At 39.1% G+C, this 18606-nt stretch overlaps 1 protein-coding gene and 1 pseudogene across 2 annotated transcripts in view; one reads left to right on the forward strand and one right to left on the reverse strand.

Annotated features, from left to right (window-relative positions):
* Nucleotides 1-2866: 2866 nt before the first annotated feature.
* LOC119543457 lies at nt 2867-3746 on the reverse strand (annotated as a pseudogene).
* A 4715-nt stretch (nt 3747-8461) lies between these two features.
* IPO8 (importin 8) overlaps nt 8462-18606 on the forward strand; it is a 143312-nt gene continuing 133167 nt past the window's right edge. For both annotated transcript variants that reach the window (XM_037846193.1, XM_037846194.1), the window contains exon 1: nt 8462-8649. In XM_037846193.1, the coding sequence (XP_037702121.1) occupies nt 8566-8649 (84 nt within the window). In that variant the 5' untranslated portion in view covers nt 8462-8565. The remainder of the gene's footprint in view (nt 8650-18606) is intronic.

Genomic DNA, 18606 nt, shown 5'->3' on the forward strand with positions numbered 1-18606 from the left:
TTGTATACTCCTTCAGCATCAAATGCCCTATCTTTAACCTCTGTCTATCTCCTGGTATCTTCATTTCTACAGTCTTCTCCAAACCTCTCTCCCCTATATTTTCCTGTCTGTCTGTAGCACTCCCTTTAGTATTTCTTGTAGAGGAGGTCTCCTGTTCATGAACTCTCTAAGTGCCTGTTTATCTATAAATATTTTAAATTCTCCCGTATTTTTGAAGGAGAGTTTTGCTGGATATAGGATTCTTGATTAGCAGTTTATCTTTTTCAGTATCTTGGATATACCATACCACTGCCTTCTCACCTCCATGGTTTCTGCTGAGAAATCCACACTTAGTCTTATCAAGCTTCCCTTGTATATAATGGATTCCTTTCCTCTTGCTGCTTTCAGAATTCTCTCTTTGTCTTTGACATTTGACAATCTGAATAGTAAGTGTCTTGGAGTAGGTCTATTTGGATCAATTCTGTTTGGGGTACGCTGTGCTTCTTGGACTTGTAATTTTATATTTTTCATAAGAGTTGAGAAATTTTCATTGATTATTTCCTCTATTCTTTCTGCCCCTGCTTGTATTTTTCTATTCTTTTCCCTATCTGTTCTTTTGTGTAGGAGTTCAGATGTTCTGTCCTCTAGTTCAGCAATCCTTTCTTCGTCTGCCTCTCTTCCTTTCTTCTGCCTCTCCAAGTCTGCTATTGTATGTCTCCATTTTGTTTTTCATCTATTCCATTGTGTGTCACATTTTGTTTCAATTTATTTGATTTAGAAGATTTGTTTGAACATCTTTAATTAGTTGTTTCAACTCTTGAATCTCACTTGAGGTGTTAGTATGTTCCTTTGACTGGGCCTTATCTTTATGTTCCCTGGTGTGGATTGTGATTTTTTTGCTGTCTAGGCATCTGATTTTCTTGATTGGTTTATTCTGGAGGTTGTTTTCTTTTTTACCTTTGGTTTTCTTATTGGTTTACATTGGTCTCTGTAATTCTTTGTTTCTCTCACTGGCCAGTTGTCAGATTGGCTCTGCCCCCTGGATTTTCCCCCAAATCAGACACCAACCATGGCCTGCCACAGGGATGGGGGGTAAGCAGTGGGCACCCCAGCAAGTTCACTGTGTTTGGTAATATAAATATGCTGGATTCCATTGGTGCTTGTTTTCCCTTGCACTTTCCAGACTATCTAGCAGGTGGTGCTGTTTGGTAACTTAATCATCCTCAGAGGCTGCTATGCCTCCAAGCATAGGCTGGGTCTACCCAGGGGAACTGAAACTGTGGAATTCCTATGCCCTCACTTTGTTGGCCAAAGTCTGGCTCAATGTGGGGCTCCCTCTGTGGCAGAGTACTCCCTCAGCTGATCCAGTCCTCCAGTCATCCCCAGGCAAGGCAATGGCCATCAGCCGCTGCTTCCCTCAAGGGTGGGGAAGGGTTTTCAGACCCAGGGCTGGAAACACAGTCTGTGTCCATGTTTTCTCAGTCTCTTTGTCCCTCACTGACCTGGGCCTTGAAATGTCCTCCTGTGTCCTCCGGGTCTTCAAACAGTGGGGTATGTCTCACTGCTGTGAGAGATTTTAAATCTGTGTCCCTGGTGGGAGGGGTCCCATCTGCTGATTCCGTGCCTTTCCCACATGGAGACTGAGTGAGGGGGAGGGGAGAAGACTGGCTGTTCTGGGATGGAAGAGTCCTACCTGATATTTCTTCTCTTTCTTCAGTTCAGCATCTACAGTTCCTTCTCTAGTCTATTTCCTCCTCCAGAGTTTCAAATAATTCAGAATTTTCCATTTTTTCGTTCAATCTCTGGAGAGGAGATTTTGGTAGCTGTTTATGTCACCATGTTGACTACATCCTCTTCCTCAATTTACTTTTAAAAATGAAACAAACCAGCATCATTCCTTTTACATTTGTCCTATGCTATACTTGAACTTAAAAGGACTTTTAACAACTTCAAAGTTACATAGAAAAATATTTTTTTATTGTTGAAATTACAAATAAATTTTCTTTTGACCTTATAGATGTTTTTAATATTCAGTACAAAACTTCCAGAGAACAGTTGTCTAATATTAATGCTTTTTGTTTCATTATAAAAGGAAAAAAACTCTGAGAACAACACAACTTTAAAAGAGAGCCTGCTCTTCCCCAAAAATGTCCCCTAATAACTCAGACATCAGCTTTCACACTTATATTCTTGACATAACTGTTTCTGATGAAAGCTTTTCTACTAAACTACTGTACTCAGTCTTCTTCCTCTTTTAAAATCAGATTTTGTAGTTACTCAGTGACAATTATTATTTAGGTAACTTTGTCCAAAGATATACTGGTAGGCAAAAATATAAATATTTGCTAATATCTAAAGTTGGGTAAATTTTAATTGAGACAATTAGCATTTTATTTACATGACTATTGTTGACTTACTGTTGGTTTAAGTAAGATATTCTGGCTTGATTGATGCCACTAATTCATAAATAATCATGTTTACATTTCTTCTAAAACTGTGCTCAAATGTCATACATCACACATTTCACAGTAAGGACCCCAGATTTGGTCAATCTACTGTGTGCCTATAGTCAATCATAACAGCTTGACTTTGACAGGTGATCATCACATTAAAAAAATCACAAATTTGTGTTTTCTTCCCCCTTTCTGGGTATAAGCCAGTCAGAAAAGTTTAACAAGTATATTGCATAGAATGTCTCCCTCAAACAAATCAGTGCCCCAGAAGTGCAAAATGAGAATGCTGTTTTGGAAATATTTCCTGTAAGAAACTAACTACATTAAAAATACTCTTATATCTATCTGTAGCTTTTTTCAGCATCTTTACAACAAAGATTCCTCCATACAGTTTCTATTAATAGCTCTAAAAGATGGAAACAAACATATTTCTATTATGCAGACACTTTTAATTCCTTTTACTTGGTCTTCAGTACAGGAGGCAGAGAGATCTTAAAGGCTGTCTCTCAGGTAGTGCATATAGGGCTGAAATTGCAGAATATTGACAAACATACAGAAATGATAGCCAATGTTAATAACATTGCAATGATAGAAGCATGCAGCCCTGGAGGCTATGTGAGTGGGGGGTGGTGGTGTGAGTGGAAGGAAGGAAAACTCACAGTAAATACTGCAGAAATGATGGCATCTGAGGCACCTTGAAGTCCAGCCCCCCTGTGATGTCACAAGCCTGTTGGAGGAGTCCTGAATTAGAGTCTAAAACACAGGAATCAATCAATATATCCTGTTTCTGTGCTGCAAAGAATACATTCATGAAGTTCATATGCTGCAATGCCCTGTCCTCTGCAGCTTTGATCACCAATATCCTTGATTTCATTTAGTCATTATCTTTAACTTCCTTGTTCATTCTATGCCAGTAGCAAAGGGTTTTCGCAAGGGACCTTGCCAGCATAGTCTGTATTTTGACCCTTTATGTTACTCTTGGTCATTAGATCTTGAATCTCTTCAGCCTTAACTTCATTTGCTGCTAACAGCTCATATTTTCTGTCTTACTTCTTGAGGGATTAAATTCAGAAGAAGGGTTGCCAGAGTCTCCGAAGTCTCCAGTCGGCCATTCTTTCCTGGATACATGAATTGACTTTCTTGAACGTGACTTGCTGTCACAGCACGATTCATGGGAATTTCCTAACAGCATCATAGCATCTATGCATTTTGATAGAATAAACTGATATTCCTTCAATGCTTACTTTCCCCACCAAATTGGTTGGTATCAACTATGATAACTAGAAGATTCAACTCATGCTTGTCTGAGAGCATGGCAGTCTGGGAACCTCAGGACAGAGCCAGCTGCATTCAGTACATTGATTTTTAATTACCATTTTATCTTTACCAATTGGAAAAGCTTCATGCCTACTAACACAGACTAGCAGATGAACTTCTGCCAATAGGTGGGGAGGACAGCTGTGTGATATTCCATTAGATGACTAAAATCCTAAATCTCAAAGGCCACCATGACAGTGCTTGGAGTAAAAAGTACTTTCTGTAATTTGAGCTGTAATCATGCCATTATTCACACTCTGTGCTGTATCCCTAGGGTAATGTCATCCACTTCTACGTTGTCGACTACCCTGTGTCCACAGATGACTCACTGTTCTCTAACTTCATTCCTTTATTCTTTTCTCTTCTCCAGCCCAGCTTCCTACCTCCTCCTCCAGCTCTTTTGTGAGTGTCAGTTGTTCACTGGAAATCTCTGGTGGTATATAAACCCAAAACACTTCTAGTTCAACATGTGCAAAGGCAAATTCATCTTTCTCCCCAAATCCACTCCTTCCATTTTCCCTCGTTAATGATTTCCACAGGTCATCAAAGCTTGGCTTTGCTTTGTTACTTTCTGTACCTAATCAATCACAAATTCCTGTTGATTCTATTTGTGAAATGTTTTATGTTCTTTATTCCTACTGTGGACATCCTGTTTCATACCCCTTCTGTCTGTCTGTCTCTCATGTTTATTCAGTTATCACTTAACCAATACTTACTGATTGCTTATTATGTGCCAAGCATTTGTGTGAGGTTAGAGACAATAAGTCATCCATCAGAGGTTGAATAAGTTCTTTCCCCTCTTTATAAAAAAAAATAATGTGATGATAAAGTTAACAATTATTGAACATGTACAAAGGTCAGTGTGCTTATCTCATTTAGTCCTCACAACAGTTCTTGGAAGGAGATGAGGAAACTGAGGCACAGAGAGGCAAGGCATATGCAAACCATGCCTGAACCTAGGTGATTGTATCAATAAATGTAAAAGAAATCCTATTATATTATGCAAAGTAATAAAAAAAGAGGGGACTCATAAATAATGAGCCATTAAACATAGTTTAGGGCTAGTCATTTTAAAACACTTGCAAAGAATTCTGAGAACAGAATCATAGACGCTTATGATTTTTCCTGATCTTTTTCTATCTCAGCCACCCCTAATTTGACAGCATTGTTTTTTTAGTAACTTGTATTCACTTATATCTTTTCAAAGTATACAAAGTTTTCATGCGATCATCAGCTCTTGTATTTTAAAATATTATTTATTTAGAGGTTGTAGGTTCATATGCAGTTGTAAGAAATAATACAGAGATCCATAGATCATGTTTACATTTTATCCAATTTCCCTCAATGGGTAACATCTTGTAAAACTGTTGTACAATATCACAACAGGATATTGAGATTGATACTGGCAAGATATAGAACATTTCCATCATCATAAGAATACCTGTTTCCCTTTTATAGCCATACCTACTCCCCACCTGGCCTCACCATTTTAATCCCTAGTAACCATTGATCTGTTCTTCATTTCTATGATTTTGTCATTTAAAGAATACTACACAAATGGGATCAGATAGAATGAGACCCTTTGGGATTGCCTTTTTTCACTCAGCATAATTCTCTGGGGGATGTATTCAGGTTGGTGTGTGTCGATAATTCATTTCTTGCTCACTGGTATTCCTTGGTATAGATGTAGCACAGTTTGTTTAGCCACTCACCCATGGAAGGACATCTGGGTTGTTTCCAGTTTTTGACTATTACAAATAAAGCTGCTATAAACTCAAACTCATAAAACTCATGGCCAATTTTATGTATGAACACAAGTCTTTCCTTTCTCTGCCCAGGAGCACAACTGCTGGGTCATATGGTAGTTGTATGTTGAGTTTTTAAAGAAACTGCCAAACAGTTCTCCAGAGTAGTTATATCATTTTATATTTCCACCAGGAATGTATGTGTGATCCAGTTTCTCTGTATCCTTACCAGCTTTTGGTGTTGTCACTTTTTTTTCCTCTTTCCTCTCCTTTTACATTATTGGAGTAAGTATATCAAGTCCTTCCCTACTCCAAATCATTTTCTTTAATGTTACCAGATTTCAGTTTTAGACATGGGCCTTAAAGGATTTGGGGTATATCCAGGTAGAAATGTAATAGGCACTTGGATACATGAATCTAGTCTAAGGAAAGAGGTCTGTGTTACAACCAGTTTTGTGAGTTGTCTGTGTTAGCTGATGGTTAGAGTTACATAAGTAGATGGAATGACTCAAGCAGGATGGATGAAGGAGAAAGAGAAGCACCAATGTTTATGGGCTGGGTGACCAAGTGGGTAATCAAAGAGGTAGGGATATATTCTGTAAGAGAAAACGTGAGAACAGAGATATTAAAAAAAAAAAAAAAGTAAAAAGAAGGGTCAACTTCAGATACCAGAGAGGGATAATTTAGCTAAGGCATCAGTGTTGATCTTTGATTGGCAGTTTCAATGGGGAATTGGGGGCAGAAGCCTGGGGATAACTTGTTGAAGCATGAATAAGAGGTAAGGAAGTAGAGACAATAAATGAAGACCATTCTTTGGAATGAAAACTGAAGGATGAGCAATAATTAGAGATCATTATTGAACAAAGTTTTCTTTTTAGCTGGGGTAAATATTTTGAGGCTGAAATTGACTCAGTGGAAAGGCTGAAAAAAGTAAAAAAAAAAAAAAAATTACAAATTGTGAACAATGAGCATGTAATAATACCCACAATTTATTTCCTTGAAAACATGTACAGAAGACAGGAGAAATATTTATGGGACAAGGTCCTGAAGGATGGCGGAGAGAATTAGGTTCAGACTGGGGGAAAGAAGATGGAGCAGAGTAGTCAGATTAATTTGTAGTTGAATGATTGAACCTGGTGGGTTTACTAATCTTTAGAAGTCTCTGTGAGAAGAGGTTGGGGGCTTGAGAAGAGTCTTGAGGTTTTGAATATTCACTGAGGGGATGGAAGATGGTGTTGCTCAAGGACAGTAATAGGAGAAAACTGAGAAAAGAACACACATTTGTAGTGGCGTCAGTTTGCACAGTGCATCAAGGGTAGACTTGAGAAGTTGAATTGGGGGGTTAATAGCAGAGAAGGATGTGTAGTCAGGAGGGGATAGACAAAGGAGAGTAAAAGAAGTTATTCTGTGGGAGAACAGGTGTCAATAATTTAGGGAGCAGGAGAGATGGAAGAATAGGTTCTAACTAGAGTAAAGGATAATAGCATTAAGATATCAGAGGTTAAGGAGCTTTAAAAGATTATCATAAGATTCAAGAGAATGAGTTGATGAAATTGTGTGGCGGTGAAAGGCACTAGATTTCATTATACCAGGAAGTGCTAAGGAATTTGCATTTTATCTTCAAATTGATGGGAAATCATCAAATAAGGTACATGACAGTATTAACCTTTTAGAAACATTACTCTGATGGCAGTGTGGAGAAAGGAATAAAGAGAGGCAATACTGGAAGCAATCAGTCATGTTAAATTCATTGCTACTGTCACACCCAGCTGAGGGGGTGTTGTCCCCTCTATATTACCTCTGCAGGGCACTAGCTTTTAGACAGCCAAGTTTTCTGCCACTTATGTTTACTCTATTGATTGAACTGAGCTAACTGAATAAATTTATCTTGATTATCTGCTCCTGGAAAAATCACATTTGCTCAGCTGTATTTTGTCCACAGTCATCTTTATTAACGGTAATTAAAACTCTCTTTTCTGGGGGATTTATCTAGGTTAGTGTGTGTGTTGATAGTTCATTTCTTGCTCAGGGGTGGTACTTCATGGTATAGATGTACTGCAGTTTGTTTAACCACTCACCCATGGAAGGACATTTGAGTTGTTTCCATTTTTTGACTAGCCCCTTCATATTTTTATGCTATTGACATTGTGGGGTCAGATATGGCTATAGTAGATGAAAATAGTATAACTCATCTCCTTGTCCTTTACTACTTTTCTAAGAAGTTCTGGAAATTTTTCAGAAATCCTCAAGCATGTAACTAATTTCTCAGACCTCTGTGTTCCCACAGTTAAGCAAAATACATTTTATCTGTTCCATTTATCTCTTCTACTAGATTGTGAGTTCCTTCATATTAACCTATATGAATTCATCTTTTTATAATATAGTACTTAAATATCCTAGCATATTGGTTCAAATATACATATTTAACAACTGCTCAGTGAATGAGTGAATGAGTAAATGAATGAATGATGCCTTCCACATATGGAGGGAACCCTGTTCTCTTGTGGGCTAAATGATCTCAAGGTCCTTGAGTCTGCCCTGGAACAGGCTCTGAGGAAAAAACCTCAGTTGTGATGCCCAAAGAGTTCTCGGATTAACAAAAAGTGACACCTCCTCCAAGTATGTTTAATTTGGAAGGAGGCACGCAGCCAGCTTACGTTTCCACACCTGGACGAGGCTGTGTTCCGTATGGCCGCATGGTGGCCACCTGAAGAGCTAGCCAGTGCAACTTTCCGTGCAACATGGCGCCCGCCTGCGGGAGCTCAAGACGCCATTACGCCTAGGGGAAGAGGCCGCCGTAAAGGAAGCACCGCTTCCTCTTCTTACTTCTCCCGCCTCCCACCGGCTGTCGTAAAAAAGTGAATGGAGAGCGAGTTGTGGGGGGGAGCAAGGGAGGACTGGGGGCGCGGAGTCAGAGTGGCGCAGCAAGTGGCTGCAGGTGGCGACGGGGGCGGGGGGTGGGGAGTGAGGTAGTTAGGTGTCGCAGAGGAGTTGGCTGAGGGGGTCAAGAGGAAAACTAAAGCTGCAGTCTGGCCTACTGCTCCGGGCTCCGCGGAGCCCCCACCCGGGAGATGGACCTTAACCGGATCATTCAGGCGTTGAAGGGCACCATCGACCCGAAACTCCGGATTGCAGCTGAGAACGAGCTCAACCAGGTGAGGAGCGGGCCTTCGGCACCCTGGTGCTGCGGAACCGGCGCCCTCGAGATCTTGCCGGGCTCTCCCTTCTCGACGCTCTCGATTTACACCCCCCACCAGGGCTCGGGACCCTGCGCTTCTCGCGGCCTGTCCCGCCCCGGGGGCCGGCTGTAGCATCACCACTGTCCCCTTTCCCCGCCAGGAACAGCTCGCGCACAGCTTGCTGAACGGCTCGCGCACCTGTTGGCCACCTTTGCATCTTTTTGTGTCGTCTTCCTTTTCCAATCTAGTTCCGTCCGCTTGGTCCGCAAAAAGAAGCTTTTGTAACCTTTGCTAGTGTTGTCACTGCGTGGTTTCTTTTTTCCTTAAGTGCTCGGACTTGGGGACGCAAGTGGGAAAATTCACTTCAAATTTAAATTTGAGTTTAGCTTTTCTCCAGACCCAGCCCTTTTTAGGTGTTGCTGTCAGAAACCCTGCCCATCTCTTGCTTCTGTGGAGTTGGCAGGAGTGTTTTGACACTGGCAGAGTTTCCTTGGAGCGCTGAGAAATGCTGTTGGGAGAGCGCTGTTGGAAGAATAGGCAGTTTCCATAGCGGTACTGCCTTATGAATGACAAATCAAGTACTATTTGTTTGGAGGGATTTCTTATAAATGCTAAAATGTGTAAGACTTTCTTTTATTCTCTGTCCCCCACTCTCCCAAACCAGCCTTGACCTTGTCTAAAGGATTTAAAATTCCAGCATTACCCCTGATATTTCAAAATTTTGATAATCCCAAACACGAGGTTTATTTCTCTCTCCTTAATTGTAACAGTGAATCCTAGACCTCTCTCTAAAACGTAGGAATTAAGGTCCGCCTACCGGATGGAGTGACAGCTGTTTCAGGTTGAGGTAATCCGTAAATGTAAAGAATGTTCCTAAATCAGTAGTTCTCAAAGTGTTGACCAAGGATATACTTCACCTGTGAACTTCTTAAAAATGCAAATTATTTTGCCGTATTCCAGACTTAATCAACTGGGGATGGGACCCAATTGTATTTTAACTAGCTCACCAAATGATTCTGTGTCCATTAAAGTTTGAGAATGACTATCCTGAGTAATTATTTCGTGGTTCACTAGGATCTTCCTCACAAGGAGTTGACTTTAAAATGCAGAAATGTGAATCTTTGAAAAACATTTTTGTAATGGGAAATCTGGTGGAGTTTGGAGTACTTGTGAATCTAGGATACTCAAGAGATAAAAGGGAGAGTGAAAATAATTTGACTATGGAGAGAAGATTGAGTTGAATTAAAGCCCAAAGGCAATGTATTGGTGCTTCAAAAGAAAACAAACAAACAAAAAAGGTTCTCATTCAAAGTAGGGGAAAGTTGAAGTCAGTTCTTGTCCCAGACTTAGCAGAGTAGAAGTATGTTGATTGGCCAGAAGGATAGTAACCCAGAGTTTAGTTAGGAAGAACAAAGCAGGAGCTGAACTTGGAATCTACAAGTATGAACTGGAGAGCTGTGATCTCCTTCTCATTACTATGAGGTGAGATGTAACTTTAATAGTGTCCATAGGAAACACACCTTTGATATCATGTTATAATTTCCTGCCTATTTAGCCTAACCTTGTTTTGTTTCTAATTGATCAGTATATAAGTGTGGTTGAAGTGGAGAAGGTAGGCAGGAGAGTCTTTAGAGACAGAAGAGACGTTTAAAAAACCCAGTCCTATTTTTTTCTTCATGGTCCGAATCCATTCCATTGTCACTCTGCCCTACCCCATGTCCACCCTACTCATCACAGACCACATTTTCTTCTGAGACATCTAAAAGTAGCTTATTACTTCTGTTACTCATTTAGCATTTATATTTTATATGTTTTGGGTTGTAATATGCCCTCGCAAATTTTTTTTTTTTTATTGTATGTAAGTAAAAGACCCAAGTATAGGGTCCCATAATCTTAAACATTTTTATAGCATTGGGTTTTTTATACTTGTCCTTTTCCACCACTGTAACATCCAACTTTGTTGGATAAACAGGTGGGTAATCTGTAAATGGTCATGATCCAGCCCATTTATTTTAGTCAAGGTCCTCCCAAGAAATATGCTCTGCATGGGAAAGAGGAACGGATTCTACACTGTACTGATTGATCTGTCATTTGCCATTTAGAAGATCAGGCAGCTCCAACATATCAGCTTGTGTTCCAAAATAGATAAATTCTTATTTGGAACTCTATATTCCTGTTAGCCAACATTTTTCTATTACTAGTGACTGGTTCCCTAACTGCTATTTGTAATATTGTTTCTTTGAGAAAATGCATTTTCAGTTTTATCTCAGGATATTAAAAATATATCTTATCCCCTTCTTCACTCTCTCTAGACCCAGAAGTCCCTTTATCAGCAACGTATGGGAGTAGGAATGGGTATATATCTTCAGCTCCAGTAACTCATTCAGAGAAGTGTCTTCTTTTAATAAGTCATTCTCCACAGGGAAATAAAGACATTTACTTCATTGCCAAGCTTTGGAGTCCCTGTTTTCCAAGCATTTGTATGCTCTTCTAGGGTCTTCTTGATATCCTTTGTATCCCGTACTATGGTCTCATTGTTCATCCTTAGTTCTTTGATTAGTTGCTCTAGGTACTGTGTGTCTTCTGATCTTTTGATTTGGGTGCTTGGGCTTGGGTTATCCATATCGTCTGGTTTTTTCATATGCTTTGTAATTTTCTGTTGTTTTTGGCCTCTTGGCATTTGCTGAACTTGATAGGGTTCTTTTCGGATTTGTAGACCAATTGAAGTCCTTATCTCTAATTTATCAGATCTGCAGCTTCGTGGAGTACACTTTCTCTAGCTAACCAGCAGGTGGTGTCCACGAGCCACCTGTTCTCCACAAGCCAGTTCTCCCCTGCTTTGCCTTTGTGGTGAGTGGGGGAGTGAGTTTTGTGGGGTCCAATTGGTGTACCAAGCTTGTGTGTGTAGTTGGTGTTGCCCGCCTTGTATATGGGGCGTGTGTCTGGGCGGTCAGGGAGTGGGGGTGACTCTAACAATCAAATCTCTCTGGTGTTCCTGGAGTTTTGAAGCTGCTGCAATAGTCTAATCCTTCAGTTCAGTCCTGCCACAGTTTGTCTCTGCCACTGACCCACAAGTCCTTGGTATTGGCGTATGGCTCCTAGGACTTGCAAGTGGGTCCCTCTTCCAGGCTGTGCACCCCCTGGTCCTCTGTTGAGGGATGACTGTGCTATGTCACAGGTGAGTGCTGTCCCCCCAGGGCGGTTCTGGGTTGCTGGGCTGCGTAGGGAGGCTCCCAGTCTGCTGAAATGATGGCTGAATGGGGCTTTGTTAATTCACACTGCTCCACCTTCCCAACTCTGGGACAACCAGCTGAGGGTGCAGGGAAGGCTAATGTCCACGCCCAGTTTTGTGGTGTGTGCCTGTTATTTGAAGCACTTCCATCACATTGGGTTGTCTGGGGCAGCTCTGGGCTATGGGGCTGGTGACGGGCAGGAGTGTTTCCTGTCCACCAGGATGATGGCTGTGAGCGGACACCCCCCTTTTCTTGGGAAGTTGTGGTATTTAGTGAATTTTCTCAGCCACTGGATTATTACCTTTTGTCTCAGAGCTCTCTTAGTTCTGCTCTTGTCTTGACCTGCCCAAATTGCAAGTCTTTGAGGCTTTCTGTATTGGGCTTCTTAGAGTAATTGTTTTAGAAACAGAAAAAAAAAAAAAGATAAAAAAGAAAAACAACAAAACTCCTGGCAGATCTAATGGGTTATTGAAATGCTAAGAGAGAAACAATTAGGGCCATTAAGGAAAGATCCAGGGGGCAGAGAGATCAGTTTTTCTTTGGGATTTGCATATGAGCCTCAGGGCCTGAGCTCTGCCCTTCCCCTTTCTATGTTCACCAGAACTCCAAAAATCCTCCATTTTTATTTTGAAGTTTTTCTTGCTGCTGTTTTCTATGCCTGTCTCCTCTCTGCTGGGCTGGCTGCTCTCAGATTCTCTGGTGTCTGGTCTCAGTCTATCTATGGTTGGAGTTTGGATCAGTAGAATGAATTTCTAATAAGAGCTGCCACTGCAGTTCTCCCTTCTCCTCCCCAGCACTGACGGCCCCTCCTCCCACGGGACTGAGCCTGGCAGGGAGGGGCACGGGTCCCCTGGCCACAAAAACTTACAGATTTCGCTGATCTCAGCAGTTCGACATGTTCATGAGTGTTGTATGAAGTATGCCCAAAGTCAAATTGCTCTGTGGTGTCCAGTCGATGCAGTTCCTGGCTTTCTACCTACTTTCCTGGAGGAGTAACTAAAACATACAGCTCACCAATCCGCCATCTTGCCCCACCTCTCTCCAAGCATTTGTAGATACCATTTCACAATTATCACCTTCTGAGAGAGTTTATTTATGTGAATAAGAGATACATTTGATTTATATTGCAGAACTGGTATAAGGCTCTGCTCCCAAGGAGCTTGCATTCTAGTGGGCAATACAGACAAGTAAATAATATAATTTCCGGTTACAAGTACTATAGAAAGTAAAGTCCTAGAGAGAGTATGTTGGAGTGTATTCTTTGGACCTGCACTGTTTGAGAGTGAGCCAGATAAAGAGACAGGAGAGGAAAAGAGGAGGGAAACATCAAGTTCATTAAAGGCCCTGAACGTGGCCTGATGGAAGACTGGAAAGGTCTATGTAGTTGAAACAGTGAGAGAATGGGAAAACCCATTAAGTCTTTGCTTTCTGTAAGTTCTCATAAAATGTAGAATTTAGCTAAGCAAGGAAACTGTTTATCTTCAGAAAACTTGACAGATAAAAAGTAGATACTCTGAAGAAATCATTGAGAAATAAGTCAAAATTTTCTTGTTATTGTAGCAACTTGAAGCCAAAAGTGGGACAGGAAAATTGGGTAAATATTTGTGAGGAAAGCAGTATGAGAATATACCCAGATTTACCTCAGAATGTTTTCTCTGGCCAAATTAACGTAGATTTAATCAAAGCTGAAAGAAGTCAAAAAGTTTCAGAGTTTTTTTGAAATGGCAAGCAGTTACAAAAAGAATGGTTCCAAATGGGCAGCAGTGTTAAATGAGATTTGTCTCCCCAGTAACTACTTTCAAATAGGTAGCATTAGTCTAAGTGTAAAGTTGATTTTGTATTTGTGTGTAATATAATTTTTAAAAAACCAAAATCAATTTTTAGGATTTACAGCTAAACTCTATAGATATTTTAATCTTTGATTCAGTACTTCTTTCAGTATCTAAAAAGCTATAAATGTAGTTATTTTATGCTAATGTAAGTATAAAAGTATATATAAGATTGATTAAATTTGTATTAATTTTGGTTCCTATGAATTGCTGTTAAAATTTTTAAAATCTATTTTAAAATTCTGGTGGTTTCAATTATGGATAAAAGGGAATTTATCTTACATATATAACAGATTTAAGAGTCTGAGGATTATATAGGATGAAAGCAAGAACAACTATAATTTAAACACTTTACTGAAGGGTATAGAAATTTTGGGGAAGCACAATATTTTTGGACAGAAAGCAGCTATATATATATATGTGTGTGTATATATATATATATATATATGACTTATTGTTTTATTAGAGAAGTTGTAGGTTTACAGAAAAAGCATGAAGAAAATATAGGGCTCCCATATAGCCTCCTCATATCCATAGGTTTCCCTATTATTAACATTTTGTATTAGTGTAGCTTTGTTACAGTTGATGAAATAATATTATTATAATTATACTATTAACCATAGTCTGTGGTTTACATAAGGGCTCACAATTCTATTTTTTAAAAAAATTTTATTCTAGCAATATATACAATATAAAATTTCCCATTTTGATCACATTCAAATATATAGTTCACTGATGTTAATTATCCAGAAAGAAACTGTACCAATTAAGCATTAACTCCCCATTCCCTACCACTATTCCAACCCCTAGTAAACTGTATTCTAGTTTCTGACTTGATGAATATGCATACTCTAATTATTTCATATCAATGAGATCATACAATATTTGTCCTTTTGTGTCCTTTTGTGTTTCACTCAACATGATGTCTTCAGGGTTCATCCGTATTGTTACATTTGTCAGAACTTCATTCCTTTTTATGGCTGAATAATATTCCATTGTATGTATATATCGCATTTTATTTTATTTATACATTCATCATCCAAGTCTTGTATTTCCTTATTGATTTGCTGTCTAGTTTTTCTATTATTGAAAGTGATATATTGAAGTCTCCTACTATTAATATAGAACTTTATATTTTTCCCTTCAAATCTGTCAATATTTGCTTCATGTATTTTGGGGCTCTACCTCTAGGTAGATATATATTTTATAATAAATATTATAATTATATTTATAATTTTTATGTCTTCTTGTTGAATTGACCCCTTTATCAGTATATAGTAACCTTTTATGCCCCTCAAAATAGTTTTGTTTTTTTTTGCTGGAGAAGGCACAATGACTTCATAATAGTTTTGACTTAAAGTCTCTTTTATCTGATATTAGTATTGCTACCCAGCTCTCTTTTGGTTACCATTTGCAAGGAATTTTTTTTCTTCTATCCAGTGACTTTCAACCTACTTGTATCTTTGAATTTAAGGTCAATAGCATATGGTGGGTCCTTTTATTTTATCCATTCTTCCAATCTCTACCTTTGGAATGGAGAGTTTGATCCATTTACATTTAAAATAATTACTGAAAATGCAGGGCTTTTTTCTGTCATTCTGCTATTTGGTCTTTGTAAGTGTTACACCTTTTCTGGCCCTTAATTCTTCTGTTAATGCCTACTTTCATATTTATTTGATTTTTTTTTTGGTAGTGTACCATTTTGAGTCCCTTGTCATTCATTTCCTTCTGAATTTTTTTTAGATATTTCTTTGTAGTTAACATTGGGCTTAAATTTAACATCCTAAATCTGTAACAATTGTGTATGATTTGTTACCAATTTCAATAGCACACAAAAACACTGTTCCTGTACCCTTCTTCCCCCCCATCTTTTTGTTCTTGTTACAGATAATATCTTTATACACTGTATGTCCATAGGCATACATTTATCATTACCTTTTTTTTTTTCATGGGATTATGGATTTATTCACGAGATCCAGTTAGAAGATATGACCTTATATCATTAATATTTAATCCAATGAACCACATCAGTTCCATCATTTTCTTTTTCTTGTTTTTTTAATATTCATTTTATTGAGATATATTCACATACCACACAGTCATATAAAACAAATCATACATTCGATTGTTCACAGTACTGTTACATAGTTGTACATTCATCACCAAAATCAATCCCCAACACCGTCATTACCACATGCACAAAAATAACCAGAATAATAATTAAAGTGAAAAAGTGTGCTTCAGGTTTTAAAGCAGGGAAGGATAGTGAGGCATTTACCTTGTGCCCCAAATTTAAGGGGCACCAAAAAACTCAGGAAATAGTATTTGTTTTTTTTTTTTTTTTTAATCTTCATTTTATTGAGATATATTCATATACCACGCAGTCATACAAAACAAATCGTACTTTCGATTGTTCACAGTACCATTACATAGTTGTACATTCATCACCCAAATCAATCCCTGACACCTTCATTAGCACACACACAAGAATAACAAGAATAATAATTAGAGTGAAAAAGAGCAATTGAAGTAAAAAAGAACACTGGGTACCTTTGTCTGTTTGTTTCCTTCCCCTATTTTTCTACTCATCCATCCATAAACTAGACAAAGTGGAGTGTGGTCCTTATGGCTTTCCCAATCTCCTTGTCACCCCTCATAAGCTACATTTTTATATAGCTGTCTTTGAGATTCATGGGTTCTGGGTTGTAGTTTGATAGTTTCAGGTATCCACCACCAGCTACCCCAATTCTTTAGAACCTAAAAAGGGTTGTCTAAAGTGTGCGTAAGAGTGCTCACCAGAGTGACCTCTCGGCTCCTTTTGGATTCTCTCTGCCACTGAAGCTTATTTCATTTCCTTTCACATCCCCCTTTTGGTCAAGAAGATGTTCTCCGTCCGACGATGCCAGGTCTGCATTCCTCCCCGGGAGTCATATTCCACGTTGCCAGGGAGATTCACTCCCCTGGGTGTCTGATCCCACGTAGGGGGGAGGGCAGTGATTTCACCTTTCAAGTTGGCTTAGCTAGAGAGACAGGGCCACATCTGAGCAACAAAGAGGCATTCGGGAGGAGGCTCTTAGGCACAACCATAGGGAGGCCTAGCCTCTCCTTTGCAGCAACCGTCTTCCCAAGGGTAAAACCTGTGGTAGAGGGCTCAACCCATCAAACCACCAGTCCCCTATGTCTGTGGTCATGTTAGCAACCATGGAGGTGGGGTAGGCGAATACCCCTGCATTCTCCACAGGCTCCTCAAGGGGGCACTGCATCTTTTTTTTTTTTTCCTTGTTTTTTTTTTTTTTTTTAACTTTCCCTTCTTTTTTAAATCAACTGTATGAAAAAAAAAGTTAAAAAGAAAACAAACATACAATAAAAGAACATTTCAAAGAGACCATAGCAAGGGAGTAAGAAAAAGACAACTAACCTAAGATAACTGCTTAACTTCCAACATGTTCCTACTTTACCCCAAGAAAGTTACCTAATATAGCAACATTTCTGTGAACTTGCTCCTACTATATCCATCAGAAATTAACAGACCATAGTCATTCCTGGGCATCCCCAGAATGTTAAATAGCTTATCTGTTCTTCTTGGATTATTGTTCCCCCTTCCTTAATTGCTCTCTATTGCTAGTTCCCCTACATTCTACATTATAAACCATTTGTTTTACATTTTTCAAAGTTCACATTAGTGGTAGCATATAATATTTCTCTTTTTGTGCCTGGCTTATTTCGCTCAGCATTATGTCTTCAAGGTTCATCCATGTTGTCATATGTTTCACGAGATCGTTCCTTCTTACTGCCGCGTAGTATTCCATCGTGTGTATATACCACATTTTATTTATCCACTCATCTGTTGAAGGACATTTGGGTTGTTTCCATCTCTTGGCAATTGTGAATAATGCTGCTATGAACATTGGCGTGCAGATATCTGTTCGTGTCAGTGCTTTCTGACCTTCCGGGTATATACCGAGAAGTGCAATCGCTGGATCGAATGGTAACTCTATATCTAGTTTTCTAAGGAACTGCCAGACTGACTTCCAAAGTGGCTGAACCATTATACAGTCCCACCAACAATGAATAAGAGTTCCAATTTCTCCTCATCCCCTCCAGCATTTGTAGTTTCCTGTTTGTTTAATGGCAGCCATTCTAACCGGTGTTAGATGGTATCTCATTGTGGTCTTAATTTGCATCTCTCTAATAGCTAGTGAAGCTGAACATTTTTTCATGTGTTTCTTGGCCATTTGTATTTCCTCTTCAGAGAACTGTCTTTTCATATCTTTTGCCCATTTTATAATTGGGCCGACTGTACTATTGTCATTGAGTTGTAGGATTTCTTTATATATGCAAGATATCAGTCTTTTGTCAGATACATGGTTTCCAAAAATTTTTTCCCATTGAGTTGGCTGCCTCTTTACCTTTTTGAGAAATTCCTTTGAGGTGCAGAAACTTCTAAGCTTGAGGAGTTCCCATTTATCTATTTTTCTCTTTTGTTGCTTGTGCTTTGGGTGTAAAGTCTAGGAAGTGGCCGCCTAATACAAGGTCTTGAAGATGTTTTCCTACATTATCTTCTAGGAGTTTTATGGTACTTTCTTTTATATTGAGATCTTTGGTCCATTTTGAGTTAATTTTTGTGTAGGGGGTGAGGTAGGGGTCTTCTTTCATTCTTTTGGATATGGGTATCCAACTCTCCCAGCCCCATTTGTTGAAAAGACCATTATGACTCAGTTCAGTGACTTTGGGGGCCTTATCAAAGATCAGTCGGCCATAGATCTGAGGGTCTGTCTCCGAATTCTCAATTCGATTCCATTGATCTATATGTCTATCTTTGTGCCAGTACCATGCTGTTTTGGCAACTGTGGCTTTATAATAAGCTTCAA

Source organism: Choloepus didactylus, chromosome 8, assembly GCF_015220235.1.
Source record: "Choloepus didactylus isolate mChoDid1 chromosome 8, mChoDid1.pri, whole genome shotgun sequence".
NCBI classification, from domain to species: domain Eukaryota; kingdom Metazoa; phylum Chordata; class Mammalia; order Pilosa; family Megalonychidae; genus Choloepus; species Choloepus didactylus.